Source organism: Lepisosteus platostomus, chromosome 27 (genome assembly GCF_059453375.1).
Source record: "Lepisosteus platostomus isolate fLepPlt1 chromosome 27, fLepPlt1.hap1, whole genome shotgun sequence".
Taxonomy (NCBI): domain Eukaryota; kingdom Metazoa; phylum Chordata; class Actinopteri; order Semionotiformes; family Lepisosteidae; genus Lepisosteus; species Lepisosteus platostomus.
In genome coordinates this window covers 9,547,519-9,563,500 of record NC_142637.1, presented here as the reverse complement: position 1 = coordinate 9,563,500, position 15,982 = coordinate 9,547,519, and the positions used below count along the sequence as shown (strand labels likewise).

The 15,982-nt window shown below is 54.4% G+C and overlaps 1 protein-coding gene across 2 annotated transcripts in view; it reads left to right on the top strand.

Annotated features, from left to right (window-relative positions):
- tle2b (TLE family member 2, transcriptional corepressor b) overlaps positions 1-15,791 on the top strand; it is a 29,560-nt gene extending 13,769 nt beyond the window's left edge. Inside the window, exons 5-20 of one of the 2 annotated variants that reach the window (XM_088622376.1) lie at positions 1,932-1,994; positions 5,480-5,554; positions 5,708-5,885; positions 6,180-6,196; positions 7,776-7,907; positions 9,146-9,199; positions 9,288-9,443; positions 9,586-9,724; positions 9,808-9,971; positions 10,818-10,894; positions 12,171-12,420; positions 12,545-12,792; positions 13,071-13,218; positions 13,564-13,714; positions 13,868-13,944; positions 15,189-15,791. In XM_088622376.1, the coding sequence (XP_088478502.1) occupies positions 1,932-1,994; positions 5,480-5,554; positions 5,708-5,885; positions 6,180-6,196; positions 7,776-7,907; positions 9,146-9,199; positions 9,288-9,443; positions 9,586-9,724; positions 9,808-9,971; positions 10,818-10,894; positions 12,171-12,420; positions 12,545-12,792; positions 13,071-13,218; positions 13,564-13,714; positions 13,868-13,944; positions 15,189-15,296 (2,037 nt within the window). In that variant the 3' untranslated portion in view covers positions 15,297-15,791. Of the gene's footprint in view, positions 1-1,931; positions 1,995-5,479; positions 5,555-5,704; positions 5,886-6,179; positions 6,197-7,775; positions 7,908-9,145; positions 9,200-9,287; positions 9,444-9,585; positions 9,725-9,807; positions 9,972-10,817; positions 10,895-12,170; positions 12,421-12,544; positions 12,793-13,070; positions 13,219-13,563; positions 13,715-13,867; positions 13,945-15,188 lie in introns of both variants that reach the window. The other variant, XM_088622375.1, reaches the window with a different exon arrangement.
- Positions 15,792-15,982: the final 191 nt, after the last annotated feature.

Below are 15,982 nucleotides of genomic sequence, written 5' to 3'. Positions count from 1 at the left end.
GTGTTCTTAATTCTGCGCCTTTCGCGGAGGAGTAACATCTCAGTTTTTCGGAACAGCTTGCTCAGTGACACAGCCAGAATCTCGTCTTCTCTGGCTTGACTCGGCGGCTGTGATTATCGTCCCTCGTGCTCGGGGCGCCCCTGTGGTGGTCAGGCTGCAGGTTCAGGGAGGACCGCTGAGGCCCTAGCGGGATAGCAGGCTCGCGCCCGGCTCTCACTCGGATGTCTAAAGACCCCCTTTTCACCAGCGCAGTGTGATGTCATGTTCAGGGCTGGTGATTGACTGATGGACTGGGGTTGGGTTCTGAACTGAGTGTGTGCAGGTGTGTCAGTGTGAGCGGAGGTGTGAGTGTGTGCAGGTGTGTCAGTGTGAGTGTGTGCAGGTGTGTCAGTGTGAGCGGAGGTGTGTGTGAGTGTCAGTGCGTGTATGTGTTTGTGCATGTGTGTTGGTGTGAGTGTTTGTATACAGTAGGTGTGTCAGTGTGAGTGCGTGCAGGTGTGTACAGGTGCGTCAGTGTGAGTGGAGGTGTGTGAGAGTGTCAGTGTGAGTAGAGGTGTGTCGTGTGAAGGGAGGTGTGTAGGTGTGAAAGTGGGTGAAGGTGTGTAAGTGTGAGTGGAGGTGTATCATTGTGAGTGGAGATGTGTTGGTGTGAGTGTTTGTATAGCTGTGTCAATGTGAGTGTGTGTAGGTGTGTCAGGTGTGTTGGTGTGTGTGCATAAGATAAATGTGTTGGGGTGTGTGTGTGTCCACAGATCTGTGCCCTGCTTTTCCAGTACCAGGTTATTCCAAGTTAATTCTCTAGATGAAGTGTTATTTGGATTCTATACAAAAAAACTCTTGCAGACATCTTTTCTTTATAAGGTACAGATTTGTGTCTGAAAATGCAATGATGTGAGCTATGGCAGAGCTGGTCAGTAGGGCTCAATATTGACAATTAAAACTCAAAGCTTTGTTGTGGGAAGAAAAGATCAAATATACTCCATCTTTAAACCATCTGTACAAATCCCGAAACTCATGACACTGCGCACTATTTCATTTAGAAATATAAATCCTTGCTGGTAAATAATCCGAGGTGTTTTGCAGGCTGTTCTTCTCTTGATTGCATGTTTTTAACCTGCTCTGCCGTGAGGCCCCAGGATGCAGCGTGTGTGATCACCAGCCTGCCCCGGCCTGCAGCTGCGTCTGTCGGCTGTCCGCTGCTCATGTCTGGCTCTTGATTCTGCTCTCACCCTCCTCTTTCCCACTAGAAGCACCATCAATCAGTGTGCTGCCTGGGGGGGTCTGGCTGGCTGCCCGGAGAGCTCTCCAGCAGGAGAGAGAGAGAGCAGAACCTCCAGCCCTTGCTCAGTGTTGCCGCGCCTGTGAGCACAATCACGGGGTGATTAGTGCGTCAGTCGCTGGAAATGATGTTTGCTGAGAGAGTGATATTCCATTAGCGGGCAGAGGAAATGGGATTGGCAGTCCAGGCCCTCCTCCTGCTCTGTGCCCTGGTGGAGCAGCGGTATAAGGGAGCGGTTTTTAACTGCCCGCCGTCGCGGCGGACCGGCTGGCCATAGGCTGCTGGACGTCCCGTCTGCTCCAGACTCCAGACGGACCCCAGGAAGGTCTTCCCAAGCCATGTTGGAGTGGGAAGATCGCTCTGCGGTGCTCTTCCCCCAATCCGACAGGATCTGTGCCTTCCCCTGTGTTGCTTCGGCCTGTCCAGTCATACTGTTCTCTGGTCCACCACACGCTCGCTGGCTGTGCCCAGCCACACTGCGCTGCCTGCTCCCATAAGGTGCCCCTCTCTGCTGGTGCCAGTCTCTCGGGAGCATGACAGGCGATCTGAAGAGATTGTAGGGCTTCTCTAGTTCAGGCAAATCACTCTTGCGAGCTCCCTGCCCTCTGATGCATTAACAGTGGGCGTGTTGGCGTGGCCTTCTGTGTTGCAGGCGGAGATCGTCAAGCGGCTCAGCGCCATCTGTGCCCAGATCATCCCTTTCCTCTCCCAGGAGGTAAGCGACTTCGCTGCTCCGCGCTCCTACAGTCTTGTTCAAGGCTGCGCTGCCCACCGGTGTCTAAAATAAGGAGACCCTGGAATATCTTAAGGTCACTCTCCAGGATGAATGACTGACCTTAGGATGGTACCATTGCTCAGAAAATGTTGATCCATATTTAGTGCTCCTAGTATGTTAGTGAATGAGAGCTCTGGTGTAGTCCCCAGGTGTGTAAAGGTGTGTACAGTGGCTTGAAAAAGTATGCAGCCCCCAACACATTTTTCACATTTTGTTGTCACAGATTCTGAATTTGAAATAGACAGAAGTAGGATTTTCTGGCGCTGGTCCACAAAATATTGAGTGCCATGTCAAAACAAAATAAACGTTCCAGATCTTTTTTCACACTTCACTAAAAAATGAAAAACATCAATGATGACATTTCAGTAGTATTCATAGCCCTTGGAATTTTTCAGATCTGCTCGGGTGCAGTACATTACCTCAATAGCCACACAGTTTATGGATTGACTCCACCAGTGTGAGAAATCAGAGGATAGGTGGTCAATTCTTTTATAAACACAGATACCCCTCTCTGTGAGATCCTACAGCGTGGCAGAGACAAAAAAAGACTCGAAATGAAGACGGAAAAGCATTCCAACCAAGTCAGAGGTGTGAGGCACAAATCCGGGGAAGGGTATATTGCCAAGGCATTAAACATCCTTCGCAGCTCAGTGGAGTCCGTTACATGGGTGTGGAAGACTATAAACTGCAGCCACTCTGCCCAGACCAGGCTGCCCCCTAAACGTAGCAGCCAGACAAGAAGAGCACTTACCAGAGAAGCTACAGCGAGGCCAACGGAGAACAAGCTACAGGAGTCAGTGGCTGCGGTGGAAGATGATATACGTGGGTCAACAAACTCCGAGGTTCTCCACAAGAAGGGTCTTTATGGGCGGGTTGTCAGGAAGAAGCCCTGGCCGAGAAGCCCATATCCTTGCCTGCAAAGAGTTTGAAAGATGAAGGACCTGAATGCTAAGCTCAAAGCAAACACTGCACACCAGCCAGGCACCATCGCCACTGAGGAGTACGGTGCTGGTAGCATCATGGTACGGGGAGGCCTTTCAGAGGCAGGGACTGGCAGCCTTGTCAGGATCGATGGGAAGATGAATGGGGCATCAGACAAATCCTGGACAAATGACTGCTACCCTCAGCCAAGAAGCAGAAACTGGGCAGGACGTTTGTCTTTCAGACAATGACCCGAAGCACGTGCAAGAGCAACACTCTTGAAATGAAGACGATAGATGTCCTTGAGTTTCCCAGTCAGAGTCTTGACCTTAATCCCGTCACAGATCTATGGCAACGCCTCAAGCTTGCTGTCCATCAACGTTCCTGAACTCACCTGATCCAGCTTGAGCAATTTGGCAAGGAGGAATGGGCAAATATTGCACCATCTCAGTATGCAAAGTTAATAGAGACTTCTCCAAAAAGACTACTGGCTGTAACAGCTGCCTGAGGTGGTTCAATTAAGTATTGACCAGGGAGGATGAATATTTATTAATGATGATTTTTCAGTTTTTTTTACTACTAATTCATTTATAGTTTTCCGGGGGCACTCTGTGAATATGAATATGTGACTCACAAATAAAACTTCCCATTCTAAAAAAATAAAATTACAGGCTGAGATTCTTAAGTGTGAAAAATGACTGAATCCTTTTTCAAAGCACTGTCTGTGTGTATATACAGTCCCCAGGTGTGTGTTTACAGGCCTCAGGTGTGTGTGTACAGTCCTCAGGTGTTTGTGTGTACACTCTCCAGGTCTGTGTCTGTATATATACAGTCTCCTGGTGTCTGTATGTATATAGGTCCGTAAGTGTGTGTATTTATAGTCCCCTGGTATGTGTGTGTATATATACAAAGTTCCCACTTATGTGTATGTGTATATCCAGTTGCCGTGTGTATATATATATACAGTTCCCAGATGTGTGTGTATATATATACAGTTCTGCGTTGTGTGTATATATACTGTCCCCATGTGTGTTTCTGTCTATATTCAGTCCCCAGATGTGTGTGTGTATATATACAGTCCTGAGGTGTGTATATATATACCGTCCCCATGTGTGTTTCTGTATATATACCGTCCCCAGATGTGTGTATATATATACAGTTCTGACGTGTGTGTATATATACCGTCCCCATGTGTGTTTCTGTATATATACAGTCCCCAGATTTGTGTGTGTATATATACCGTCCCCATGCGTGTTTCTGTATATAAACAGTCCCCCAATGTGTGTGTATATATACAGTCCCTAGGTGTGTATATATATTCAGTCCACAGGTGTATATATAGTTAACAGGTATGTCCCCCAGGTATTTGCATTATATACTGATGGGAAAAAGAAACGTTACATTTTCTGGAATGAGAATACTATAGTTATAGTATTATAAAGTTATCAATTTGTTTTAAACCCTCTGACCAGCAATACAGCTTGTGCAGTGAGGCATTGCAGCTTGCCAATCACACGGAAGCTCGTTAGGTGTACTTTTACCCAACGAGGTCCAGGTGGAACAATGCCTGATCAGGTCACCTTTAAAAAGGCTTTAATTCAAAGCTTAGGTCACTGCAAGAAAAGGGCCACACTTCGTCAGTTTTCTGTGCCTCGAATGGCACCAGAAGCAAGGGAGAGGGCCATTGGCATGCTGCAGGCAGGCCTGTCATGTGCCAGCGTTGCCAGACACTATGGAGTGAGCCGCTCCACTGTGTCCCGACTGCAGAGAAGATCCAGTCGCCCTCGAGTGAGCACACCAGAGCAGGACCGACACATCAGACTGGTCCATCTGAGAGATCGTTTCAGATCTGTCACCCGTACTGCTGCCGAACCTGCTGGCAGACACAATGCCCACATCAGTGACAGGACAGTGAGGCTCCATGCTGCTGGCCTTGGAGCAAGGCGACCTGTCAGAGGCCCTCTGCTCACACCTCCTAGACGTCACCCTGACTGGCCTGGACCAGACAGGGGCTGCGATGGACTCGTCAGCAGTGGCATCAGGTCCTCCTCACTGATGAGTCACTCCTCAGCCTGTTCCACGCAGACGGGAGGGCCAGAGTGTGGAGGAGGAGGTGTTGCGTTTCTTTTTTCCATCAGTATATATACCGTCCCCATCTGTGTTGAAATATGGAGTCTCCGGGTGTGTATATGTACAGTTCCTAGGTGTTGTGTATATGGAGTCTCCAGGTGTGTATATGTACAGTTCCTAGGTGTTGTGTATATGGAGATTTCAGGTGTGTATATGTACAGTTCCCAGGTATTGTGTATATGGAGTCTCCAGGTGTGTATATGTACAGTTCCCAGGTGTTGTGTATATGGAGTCTCCAGGTGTGTATATGTACAGTTCCCAGGTGTTGTGTATATGGAGTATAAGTACAGTCTATGTAGTCCCCTGCTGTGTGTGTATATGTACAGAGACCTCAGGTGTGTGTGTGCAGTGCTCACAGCTGCCTCTCTCTGCAGCACCAGCAGCAGGTGGTCCAGGCAGTGGAGAGGGCCAAGCAGGTGACCATGGCTGAGCTCAATGCCATCATTGGGGTGAGTGGGAACTGTGGGGCTCCCTTCTTTGTGCACAGTGCCAGCCGTAGAGTGCAGGCGATTCCTGCACCCTTCAGAGTAACAGCCAGTGCAGGTGTTATTGTGGTGTCTCCCTGGTGTCTCCCTCCTCATCTCCTCCTTGTGTTGCAGCAGCAGCAGCTCCAGCACCTGTCTCACCACGCCCCCGGCATCCCCCTGACCCCTCACCCCTCGGGACTGGCGTCGCTGGGGGTGGGCTCGGGGCTGCTGGCCCTGTCCGGGGCCCTGGGCGTGTCCGCTCACCTGGCCGCCAAGGACGACCGCAACCACCTTGACTCGGAGCACCTGAGAGGTGAGGGCTGTGGCCGAGCCCGGCGGGTCAGGGGGGCGCAGGATTCCGGGACAGTCCTGGCCGGGCCCCTGTGCCAAGAGCCCAAGAGCCAAACATGACTCCAAATCTCCATAACTGGAAAGAGCTGCTATCCTTCGTACCCACTCCCCCGAGCACCATGACGTTCAGGAGATCAGATACAAATCGCCCATTTTTCTTTTAGAATTGTTTGATTGCCCTTATTGTTTCATGAGTTATTGACCCTGTTTTGTCCTTCTCCCTTCTCCCCGTCTCGTGCCCATCCGTCTGTGCCAGAGGGAGCCCCCAGCAGGGTGAGTCCCGTCTCCTGCCGAGTCTGGGGGGACAGTGGAGAGGCGCGGAGTCTCCAGTGGAGGGACAGTCAGGGTCTTGGGGGGCTGCGCGGTTCTGCTCTTGCGATTCTGCTTGCTGTTGTCGAAGTGTACCCAGGTAGCTGAGTACGGAGCCCTGAGGGAGCGTGTGCTCTGCCTCACAATCCCCAGGGCGATTCGGGCTGGGCTGGAGTGCCAACAGCCCACAGAGTCGGCCAGCTGCAGTGAGTCACTGCGGAGAGCTCAGGGCAGGGCTGGGGGGAGAGAGAGAGAGGAGGAGGGGGTGATGGGAGAGAGGGGGAGAGAGGAGAGGGTTAGACACAGCGGGTGAGAGGAGAGACTGGGAGAGAGGAGAGGGTTAGAGTGAGGGAGAGGGGGAGAGAGAGTGAGGGAGAGGAGGAGGGGGTGAGAGAGCAGGAGAGGGGGAGAGAGGAGAGGGTTAGAGACTGGGAGAGGAGGAGAGAGGGGGTGAGAAGAGGAGAGGGGGGAGAGAGTTAGAGTGAGGGAGAGGAGAGACAGAGGAGAGAGAGTGAGGGAGAGGGGGAGGGGGGGAGAGTGAGGGAGAGGAGGAGAGACAGAAGAGAGGTATAGAGTGAGGGAGAGGAGGAGAGAGAGTGAGGGAGAGGAGGAGAGGGGAGAGAGAGTGAGGGAGAGGAGAGACAGAGGAGAGGGTTAGAGTGAGGGAGGGGAGGAGAGAGTGAGAGTGAGGGAGAGGAGGATGGGACTGAGAGAGGAAGAGAGGGTTAGAGAGGGGAGGTGGAGCGAAATTGAAGAAGAAGTAAAGACAGAGGAAGTCAACACATCTAGATCATTTGGTTATCAGTCACTAATTGATCCCAGGGACTCATTCAGCTGTTTCTTGAGAGAGCCAGGGTATCGGTTCCAGTAACACGACGGAGCAGCTTGTTCCAGACTCCCACAGGAACGAAAGAGGAGCTGTTACAGGCTTCCTCTTCAGTCCCGCCAGCTGTGTGCAGCCATCGCACTGAGCAATGGGGAGGATTAGTTGTTTCATCTGTTTTGGGTTCTCTGTCCGAGCCGGAACGCTGGGAGTTAGTCTGGGAGAGGAGGGCTCTGTCCGAGCCGGAACGCTGGGAGTTAGTCTGGGAGAGGAGGGCTCTGTCAGAGCCGGAACGCTGGGAGTTAGTCTGGGAGAGGAGGGCTCTGTCCGAGCCGGAACGCTGGGAGTTAGTCTGGGAGAGGAGGGCTCTGTCAGAGCCGGAACGCTGGGAGTTAGTCTGGGAGAGGAGGGCTCTGTCAGAGCTGGAACGCTGGGAGTAAGTCTGGGAGAGGAGGGCTCTGTCCGAGCTGGAACACTGGGAGTAAGTCTGGGAGAGGAGGGCTCTGTCCGAGCTGGAACGCTGGGAGTTAGTCTGGGAGAGGAGGGCTCTGTCAGAGCCGGAACGCTGGGAGTTAGTCTGGGAGAGGAGGGCTCTGTCAGAGCCGGAACGCTGGGAGTTAGTCTGGGAGAGGAGGTGGAATCGGGATTCTGGCCAAGTCTGTCAGTGCACGTATATGACTGTGTTGTGGGGTGTCTTGACGGCTGTGCTTTGGGGTACAGAGCAAGTCGGTGTCATCAACGGACAGCCAGCATGGTGAGGAGCGGGGGGGTCCCTCAGGAGAGTACGGACCTGCAGGCGGAGGTGAGACCAAGAGGAGGCGCTGTGACGACAAAGACTCCCTCCAGCACTATGTAAGTCTAGATGGGGAGGACGGACTATACTAATATAGACAGAATCTACTCTAGACTCTTCTAGTCCCTGTGGAGTCCAGCACACCAACACGGCCCAGTCACAGGGCTCTGGACTCTTCTAGTCCCTGTGGAGTCCAGGACACTGACACGGCCCAGTCACAGGCTCTAGACTCTTCTAGTCCCTGTGGAGTCCAGGACACTGACACGGCCCAGTCACAGGGCTCTGGACTCTTCTAGTCCCTGTGGAGTCCAGGACACTGACACGGCCCAGTCACAGGGCTCTGGACTCTTCTAGTCCCTGTGGAGTCCAGGACACTGACACGGCCCAGTCACAGGGCTCTGGACTCTTCTAGTCCCTGTGGAGTCCAGGACACTGACACGGCCCAGTCACAGGGCTCTGGACTCTTCTAGTCCCTGTGGAGTCCAGGACACTGACACGGCCCAGTCACAGGGCTCTGGACTCTTCTAGTCCCGGTGGAGTCCAGGACACTGACACACGGCCCAGTCACAGGGCTCTGGACTCTTCTAGTCCCTGTGGAGTCCAGGACACTGACACGGCCCAGTCACAGGGCTCTGGACTCTTCTAGTCCCTGTGGAGTCCAGGACACTGACACGGCCCAGTCACAGGGCTCTGGACTCTTCTAGTCCCTGTGGAGTCCAGGACACTGACACGGCCCAGTCACAGGGCTCTGGACTCTTCTAGTCCCTGTGGAGTCCGGCGCACTGGCACGGCCCAGTCACATGGCTCTGGACTCTTCTAGTCCCTGTGGAGTCCAGCACACTGACAGTCACAGGTCCTTCCAGGGCTGTCCATGTGTTTTGAAAGTTGTGTGGGTGTAGTGGGGCTAAAATTAGTCAGGAAACCTGGTGCTGCTGGGGATGCTGTCACATGAAAGGCCAGTCTCATTTACCCCCGATGTCATGGCAACAGAGTGGCATCGTCCCTCTGCTCCCTGTCCGCAAGCCAGCCCGCACAGCTGGAGGCCAGGAGAGGGTGGGAAGAGGGAGAGGGAGATCGGGGAAGGGGGCAGCAGAATATCACGACTGAGAGAGACATGGGAAGCAGAGGGATGGAAGAGGGATGTGGGCTCTTGCTGTGTGTGAATGTGTGAGGGGCTGGAGACAGGGCAGCGAGGAGGGGGGGCGCGCAGGTGGGGGTCCTGGGGAGGGATGGGGTGCTGCAGGAGCAGACCCAGACGCAGAGCGGGGTTCTGACCTCCCCCTGCCCTCTCCTGCAGGACAGTGACGGAGACAAGAGCGAGGACAATCTGGTGGTGGACGTGTCCAATGAGGTAGGCAGCAGGGCGGCGCTGGGGTGGGCGGGGCGCCCCGATATCGCTGCCGTGATGTTTTACCCCTGTGGTTGTTCTCTCTGCCCAGGAGCCCGTCTCCCCACCCGGCAGCAGAACTCCCTCCCCTCATGGTAATGGGCTGGACCGCCCACCCGCCCTGAGGAAGGAGCTACCCGGGACCCCCAGCCCTCCGGCCTCCCCCCAGCCCAGCCCCCCGCTGGCCAAGAGCAAGGAGCCCGCACTGGTACTGGAGACGCCCGGGGGGGGGGCGGGGGGTGCAGTGCACAGCTGGATTATGGTGGCGCTGGAGCTGCTGTTCGTCAGGGCAGTCTTGCACGCCCGCAGTGGCTCAGAAGAGCAACGCATTGTTTCGCTGTCTCCCCCAGGTGGACAAGCCTTGCTCCCCCTCCTCCAAGTCAGCGAGCCCCTCCCCCCACCGCGACGCGCTGACCCCCGGGCCGGGCCCCAGCTCCGCCGCCAGCCTGCGCCTCGCCGCCAAGCCCCCCTCCGCCGCCGACGCCCTGGGTGAGCCCCCGCGCCTGTCCGCAGCTCTGTGACTCCAGAGCCGCCTTCTTCATCAGCTCACCTCCTCCTCCCTCTCCCCGCAGCCCTGCGCAGCCCGCTGGCCCTCCCCAGCTCGTACCCGGCCCATTTCGGCGTGGTGTCCCACGCGGGGCTGAACGGGGAGCTGTCCAGTCCAGGGGGCTACGGGGGGCTGCACCTGTCCCCCCAGATCAGCACCTCGGCCAGCGCCTACGTCCGCAGCCCCATGGTAAGTGTGGACTGACCACCGCTGTGTGAGAGCAGGGGGAGCAGAGGAGAAGACCGCAGGCGTGCAGGAGAGGGGTCTGTCTCAATTCAATTCCATTTCAATTCAGGTGCTTTACTGGCATGACCAATGGAATAAGAATAAAATTTACATGAAACAAAAAAAATCTACAGACATATTTACAACAAAGACATATCATAAAATATTTACATATACTGTAGACAGATGGAGCTTTACTGGGAGACAGGCTCACTGTTCCTCAGGCTGTGACAGGAGATCACATACTGGGCTGCCAGTTCAACTGAGTTCCCTCCTCCCACTCCCAGTAGGATTGGGACCTGTTGTGATTCTGGCAGGTGTGGGAACTCTGGGATGAGATTTCTGGATTTAGGGAAGAATGTTTCTCTAATCCCAGAGTATCTGTCACAGTGCAGTAGGAAGTGCACCTCTGTCTCTATTTCTCCCCGCTGGCAGTGGGAGCACAGTCTGTCCTCTCTGGGCAGCCAGGTCTGATCACTGAGCCTGTACTTCGCCAGGGTCTGTTTCTTTTTGCTGTTTCTTATCTTGGTCAAATATTCGGCTAGTGTGTATTGTCTCTCTCTTCGCACAGGAGCTGCAGGGAAACTCATCGGGCAACTGTTGTGCTCAGGATTGAGCAGGCGCAGGGCTCCTGTGTGGATTGTGCCAAGGAATTTTAATGACAGATTGATTGAATATCATTTAAAATGGGCACATCTAAGTTATTTAAGCTCAGCAATTCAAAATGAGATCACAAGTCTGGAATCCCTGTGACCTGCGTTGGTTTTTAGACAGGACTAAGCTGCAGTACATCTCTCTCTCTCCCTACAGGTCGCCTACGAATCCCGCTCTCATCTGAGGACCCCAGGGCTGTCCTCTGCACTGCCCGGGGCGACTGGGGGAAAACCGTGAGTAATTTCAGTCATGGGTATTGATCTTCGATTCTCAGATAAAGCTGAACAGGTTTCTGTTTTGCGTGTAGCTACAGCGCCCCCTGCAGGATCACTTTGAGTGTTTCAGCTATAATAATGGTTCTTAACCTTTTCCTCCTGCAAACTCCATTTGCTGAGAAGTCGCTGTCAGTGAGGAGCCCTAGATTCAATGGGAAAATTAAGTTTAGAAATCAAATTCTTAGAGGTCACGCTGGATCTGTTGCACTGCAATGATTTTCATATCCCATTCCTGTCATAGCAGGTCCCTGGTGCGAGAGTGCTATTTCCTTGCTACTGGGCCCCTGGCTAAGAAGCTCTGCTCTAGAAGTGCAGATGAACATAGTTACTAAACACACATAAGAACATAAGAAAGGTTCTTTATGAGAACCGGCCGAGCCCATCTCCAGTGGAGCAGCCAGGGTGTATGGGATGTGAGAGAGAGAGGCTGCATCTCGCCCTGTCCTCCTGGACAGAAGGAGCCACACAGCCACACTAGCTGGTTTGCCTGTGAGCAGTTGATTGATCCCAGGAACTGATTCACCTGCTTCTAGAAAGATCATCATCAAGGCTGGACAGTTTGTTCCAGATTCCCACAAGTCTTTGGGTAAAGATGCGCCCTCCTGTTCTTAGTGTTCAAGGTGCTGTCGAGTCGTTTCCAGCTGTGCCCCTGCTTCGCGTCTCGCTGTTCTTTCTGAAGGGATCCCGTACGCTGACTCTCTCAGGGTCTTGGAGGATTTTTAATACTTTCATACTGGAGTCACACACCAGCTCTCTAATTTCCCGCTTCTTAAAGAATCCAGCTGGTCCCCAGCAGCCTGCCTGCTGTCTGAGCTGTTTCTCCAGCGAGAGTAGCTGTGTCCCAGGAGGCTCTCAGCTTGGTGAGCTGGTTAACAAGACTGTGGCTGCAGGGCTGTGATGATTTCTTCTGGCCAGTATCTGCGTGTTTGTGCGCCACACTCCCTCGCTTTTTAATACTTTCATACTGGTTCAAAACATGTCAATCCTGTTGCCATACAGATGATCCTCTGGTTTAGTTATTATAATCCTTTCCACGTCACAGAAGTCAGACCCATCGGTCCACAGTTACCTGGTTCAGTTTTCTCACCCCTGTCATGGTCAGGTCCTCAGGTCGCCTTGTAGCTTGTCCATGATGAATTTGAGGCGTCTCTACTACAGCTGAATCAAGTACAGAGAGCCTGTCTGTAAGCTGCTCCTGTACTCTCTAGCGCCCCCTGTCTGCCTCTCCCTGCAGTGCCTACTCCTTCCACGTGAGCGCAGACGGGCAGATGCAGCCGGTGCCCTTCCCCCCTGACGCCCTGCTGGGCCCCGGCATCCCGCGCCACGCCCGGCAGATCCACACGCTGAGCCACGGCGAGGTGGTGTGCGCCGTCACCATCAGCACCTCCACGCGCCACGTCTACACCGGCGGCAAGGGCTGCGTCAAGGTGTGGGACATCAGCCAGCCGGGCAGCAAGAGCCCCATGGCCCAGCTGGACTGCCTGGTGAGGCCGCCGCCCTGGCGCTGCCGATCTGTTCGCCATGAGTGCAGTTGCTGTGCAAAACACTCGCTGACACAGTTAACAATCCTCCCAGCAGTGTTGACGCTGCTCTGTTTTGTCCAATCAGAACAGAGATAACTACATCCGCTCCTGCAAGCTCCTCCCCGATGGGCGGACCTTGATCGTGGGCGGGGAGGCCAGCACGCTGTCCATCTGGGACCTGGCCACGCCCACCCCGCGCATCAAGGCGGAGCTGACGTCCTCGGCCCCCGCCTGCTACGCCCTGGCCATCAGCCCCGACGCCAAGGTGTGCTTCTCCTGCTGCAGCGACGGCAACATCGTGGTGTGGGACCTCCAGAACCAGACCCTGGTCAGGTAGGGAGAGGGGCGGGGCTCTGGGAAGAGGGGCGGGGAGAGAGAGGATATGTCTGTAATGGAGAGTGACAGAGGTGTAAGGGTCATGATCAGGACCAGCAGTGCTGTAAAGTACAGCTCAGTGTCAGACCAGCAGGTCTTTCACAGTTACAGAGCGGGGTCAGGGGTCAGTGTGTCAGTATGGTGGGGTTTAAGGGATCGGTGTAGGATGGGGGGGTCAGTGTCATGGGCAGTGGGGGTCAGTCCAGAGCGCTGACAGGAGCCCCTGGCTCCCTCAGGCAGTTCCAGGGCCACACGGACGGGGCCAGCTGTATCGACATCTCCAACGACGGCACCAAGCTGTGGACCGGAGGGCTGGACAACACCGTGCGCTGCTGGGACCTGCGGGAGGGACGACAGCTGCAGCAGCACGACTTCACCTCACAGGTGACTGGGATCCGCTGGGGATCGCCTGGGACACAGGGGGCTCCGCTGGGAATGACGTGCGCTGTGCTGTGGAGGATACTTGAGGCTCTGTGGGATCTGTGTGCTGCTCCGGTTTCTGTGGGGATCTGGTGTGTCAGCAGTGGGAGGAAGAGGAGGGGGGTTGCAGGGCAGCAGGCAGGTCCTGAAGGTGGCGGGCAGGGTGTTTGTGTCCGAGTGTCTCTGCTCAGGGTTCAGGCCCCGACTTCAGCGCCTTCCCTGCCTGGTGTGACGGTGTCCGTGTGCAGAGTCTGTGTGCAGGGCAGTCTGCCTGCAGTGTGCCAGCTAACCTCTCTCCCTCTGTGCCAGATCTTCTCCCTGGGCTACTGTCCCACCGGCGAGTGGCTGGCCGTGGGCATGGAGAGCAGCAATGTGGAGGTGCTGCACGTCTCCAAGCCCGACAAGTACCAGCTGCACCTGCATGAGAGCTGCGTGCTCTCGCTCAAGTTCGCCTACTGCGGTGAGTCCGCGCGCCGAGCCCTGGTTTGACTGGCTATCTGCGTACCTGTCACTCTCTCTACCCGCCTAACTGCATCTGTCTCTTCCCTGGGTCTCTCTGTCTATCTGCCTGCCCCTGTCTGTGTGTCTGACTCTGCGCCGTCTGTGTTTTCAGGGAAGTGGTTTGTGAGCACAGGCAAAGACAATCTACTGAACGCCTGGAGAACTCCGTACGGAGCCAGTATCTTTCAGGTGAGTCAGCCTGTCTCCTGCTTCGCCAAGCCTCGTTACCCCCTCTCCAGTCTGATACCCCACCCCCAACCTGTTACCCCACCTCATCTTGTCACTATTACCCCCAACCTGTTACCCCACCACCAGCCCGTAACTCCAACAGTTTCCCTGGTCATTCAGCCATCAAACTCTTTGTGGATTTACCACCCACAAAGCACTGTGGCTCAGGATCTGCGCCTGTGGCTGGAAGGTTGCCGGTTCAAATCCCGTGGCCAACAGAGGAATCCAACTCCCTTGGGCCCCTGAGCAAGGCCCTTAACCCCAACTGCTCCAGGGGGTGCTGTGCAATGGCTGACCCTGCACTCTGACCCCCAGCTTCTCTCCCTGTCTGTGTGTCTCATGGAGAGCAAGCTGGGGTCTGTGAAATGACGAAGAAATATGGCTGATTAAGTGATCTTATCCACCTCAGACGACTGTGGGCACAACAGGGGAGTCACACACCAGCTCTCTAATTTCCCGCTTCTTAAAGAATCCAGCTGGTCCCCAGCAGCCTGCCTGCTGTCTGAGCTGTTTCTCCAGCGAGAGTAGCTGTGTCCCAGGAGGCTCTCAGCTTGGTGAGCTGGTTAACAAGACTGTGGCTGCAGGGCTGTGATGATTTCTTCTGGCCAGTATCTGCGTGTTTGTGCGCCACACTCCCTCGCTGGGCCCGTGTCGTATTTGCATGTCTATAAATATTGCACCGTGCGATCTGATTACCGGCGGGTGGGCCGCAGCGGTGCGGCCCAGCTGGTGCGCGCACAAACAGGGATTTCTGTGTTGTGCGGAAACCAGCGCTGGCGGGATAATTAATGTGTCCGTGAGCGCGCTCATGTGTGGCAGGAGCCACTCTTATTTTTGCAGCCGCCAGAGCCCGGCGTCTCGTCTCTCTGCAGGAAGCAGCCTCCCCCAACGAGGCTTTTAAGAAATTTGATCGACTGCGTGAAGGAGGGAGGGAGGATAAAAGCAGGGATGACTCACTGGCCTCCAGCCCCTTATTCCTTAGTGAGGCACAGTGTAGACTCCTGTGTGCAGCAGGCTGATCCATCCCGGATTTTACCTGCTGCAGGCCGAGTTAAGAGCGCGTTTTCCTTTTCTGCATTATGGGTGGAACCCGTACAAGAGGTAAACCTGAGCACTGGGCTCCCGAAGAGCAGGACGGATGGCGTTTTCAGCGACAGAAGAGGTGGTCTTAAAAAGCCTCTTCCTCTCGCTCTCCTCCCTCACAGTCCAAGGAGTCCTCCTCGGTCCTGAGCTGTGACGTGTCCCCCGACGACAAGTTCATTGTCACCGGCTCCGGGGACAAGAAGGCCACGGTGTACGAGGTGGTGTACTGAGGGAGGCCGTGGCCCAGTCCGGGCTCCTGCACTGGCACCAGCTCCCCCTTCCTGGCAGAATACAACCCCCCACCCCGTCGGACATGGGCACCTCCACAGGTCACTGCCCCTGCGATGTCAGTCCACCTTGAGCTCTTCATGAAGTAGGAGTGACCAAGGCCTGGGCCCCTTCAGGTGTGGAGCTGGGGAGGACCGGGAGGATGAGGAAGGCATCCGGGGAGCTCTGCCAGGGGCGCTGGAAGAAACAGGGCTCCAGCCCAGGGGTCTGTCAGTGCAGCGTCTGCTACAGTCTTTCATCAATACGATAGTCCTGTTCCGTTAATCCCTGTCTGTTGTACCTGCCTGTGAGTTGTTTAAATCCATAGAAAAAGCTCTTATTTAGGCCTCTGCAAAAGCCAAGGAACTTTTCCAATTGCACCATGTCCTTTCCTCTCACTTTTTTCCATGTGTTGTACAAAAATTAAAAGTGGAAATAAAATTTATGTTGCTCTTTTACAGCTACGTGTGTACGTTTATTGCTGATGAAGTGTTGCGTTTGAACTGTAGATAATGAATTCACACATCTTCCATCACTACAGTAATTAACCAATTATCACCGCTATCCTAATAATATCAACCCACCTTTTGCTGAGAAAATGCATCACAGCTACAAGCAGAAACACCTCTGATCTGAACATGATCTGTGA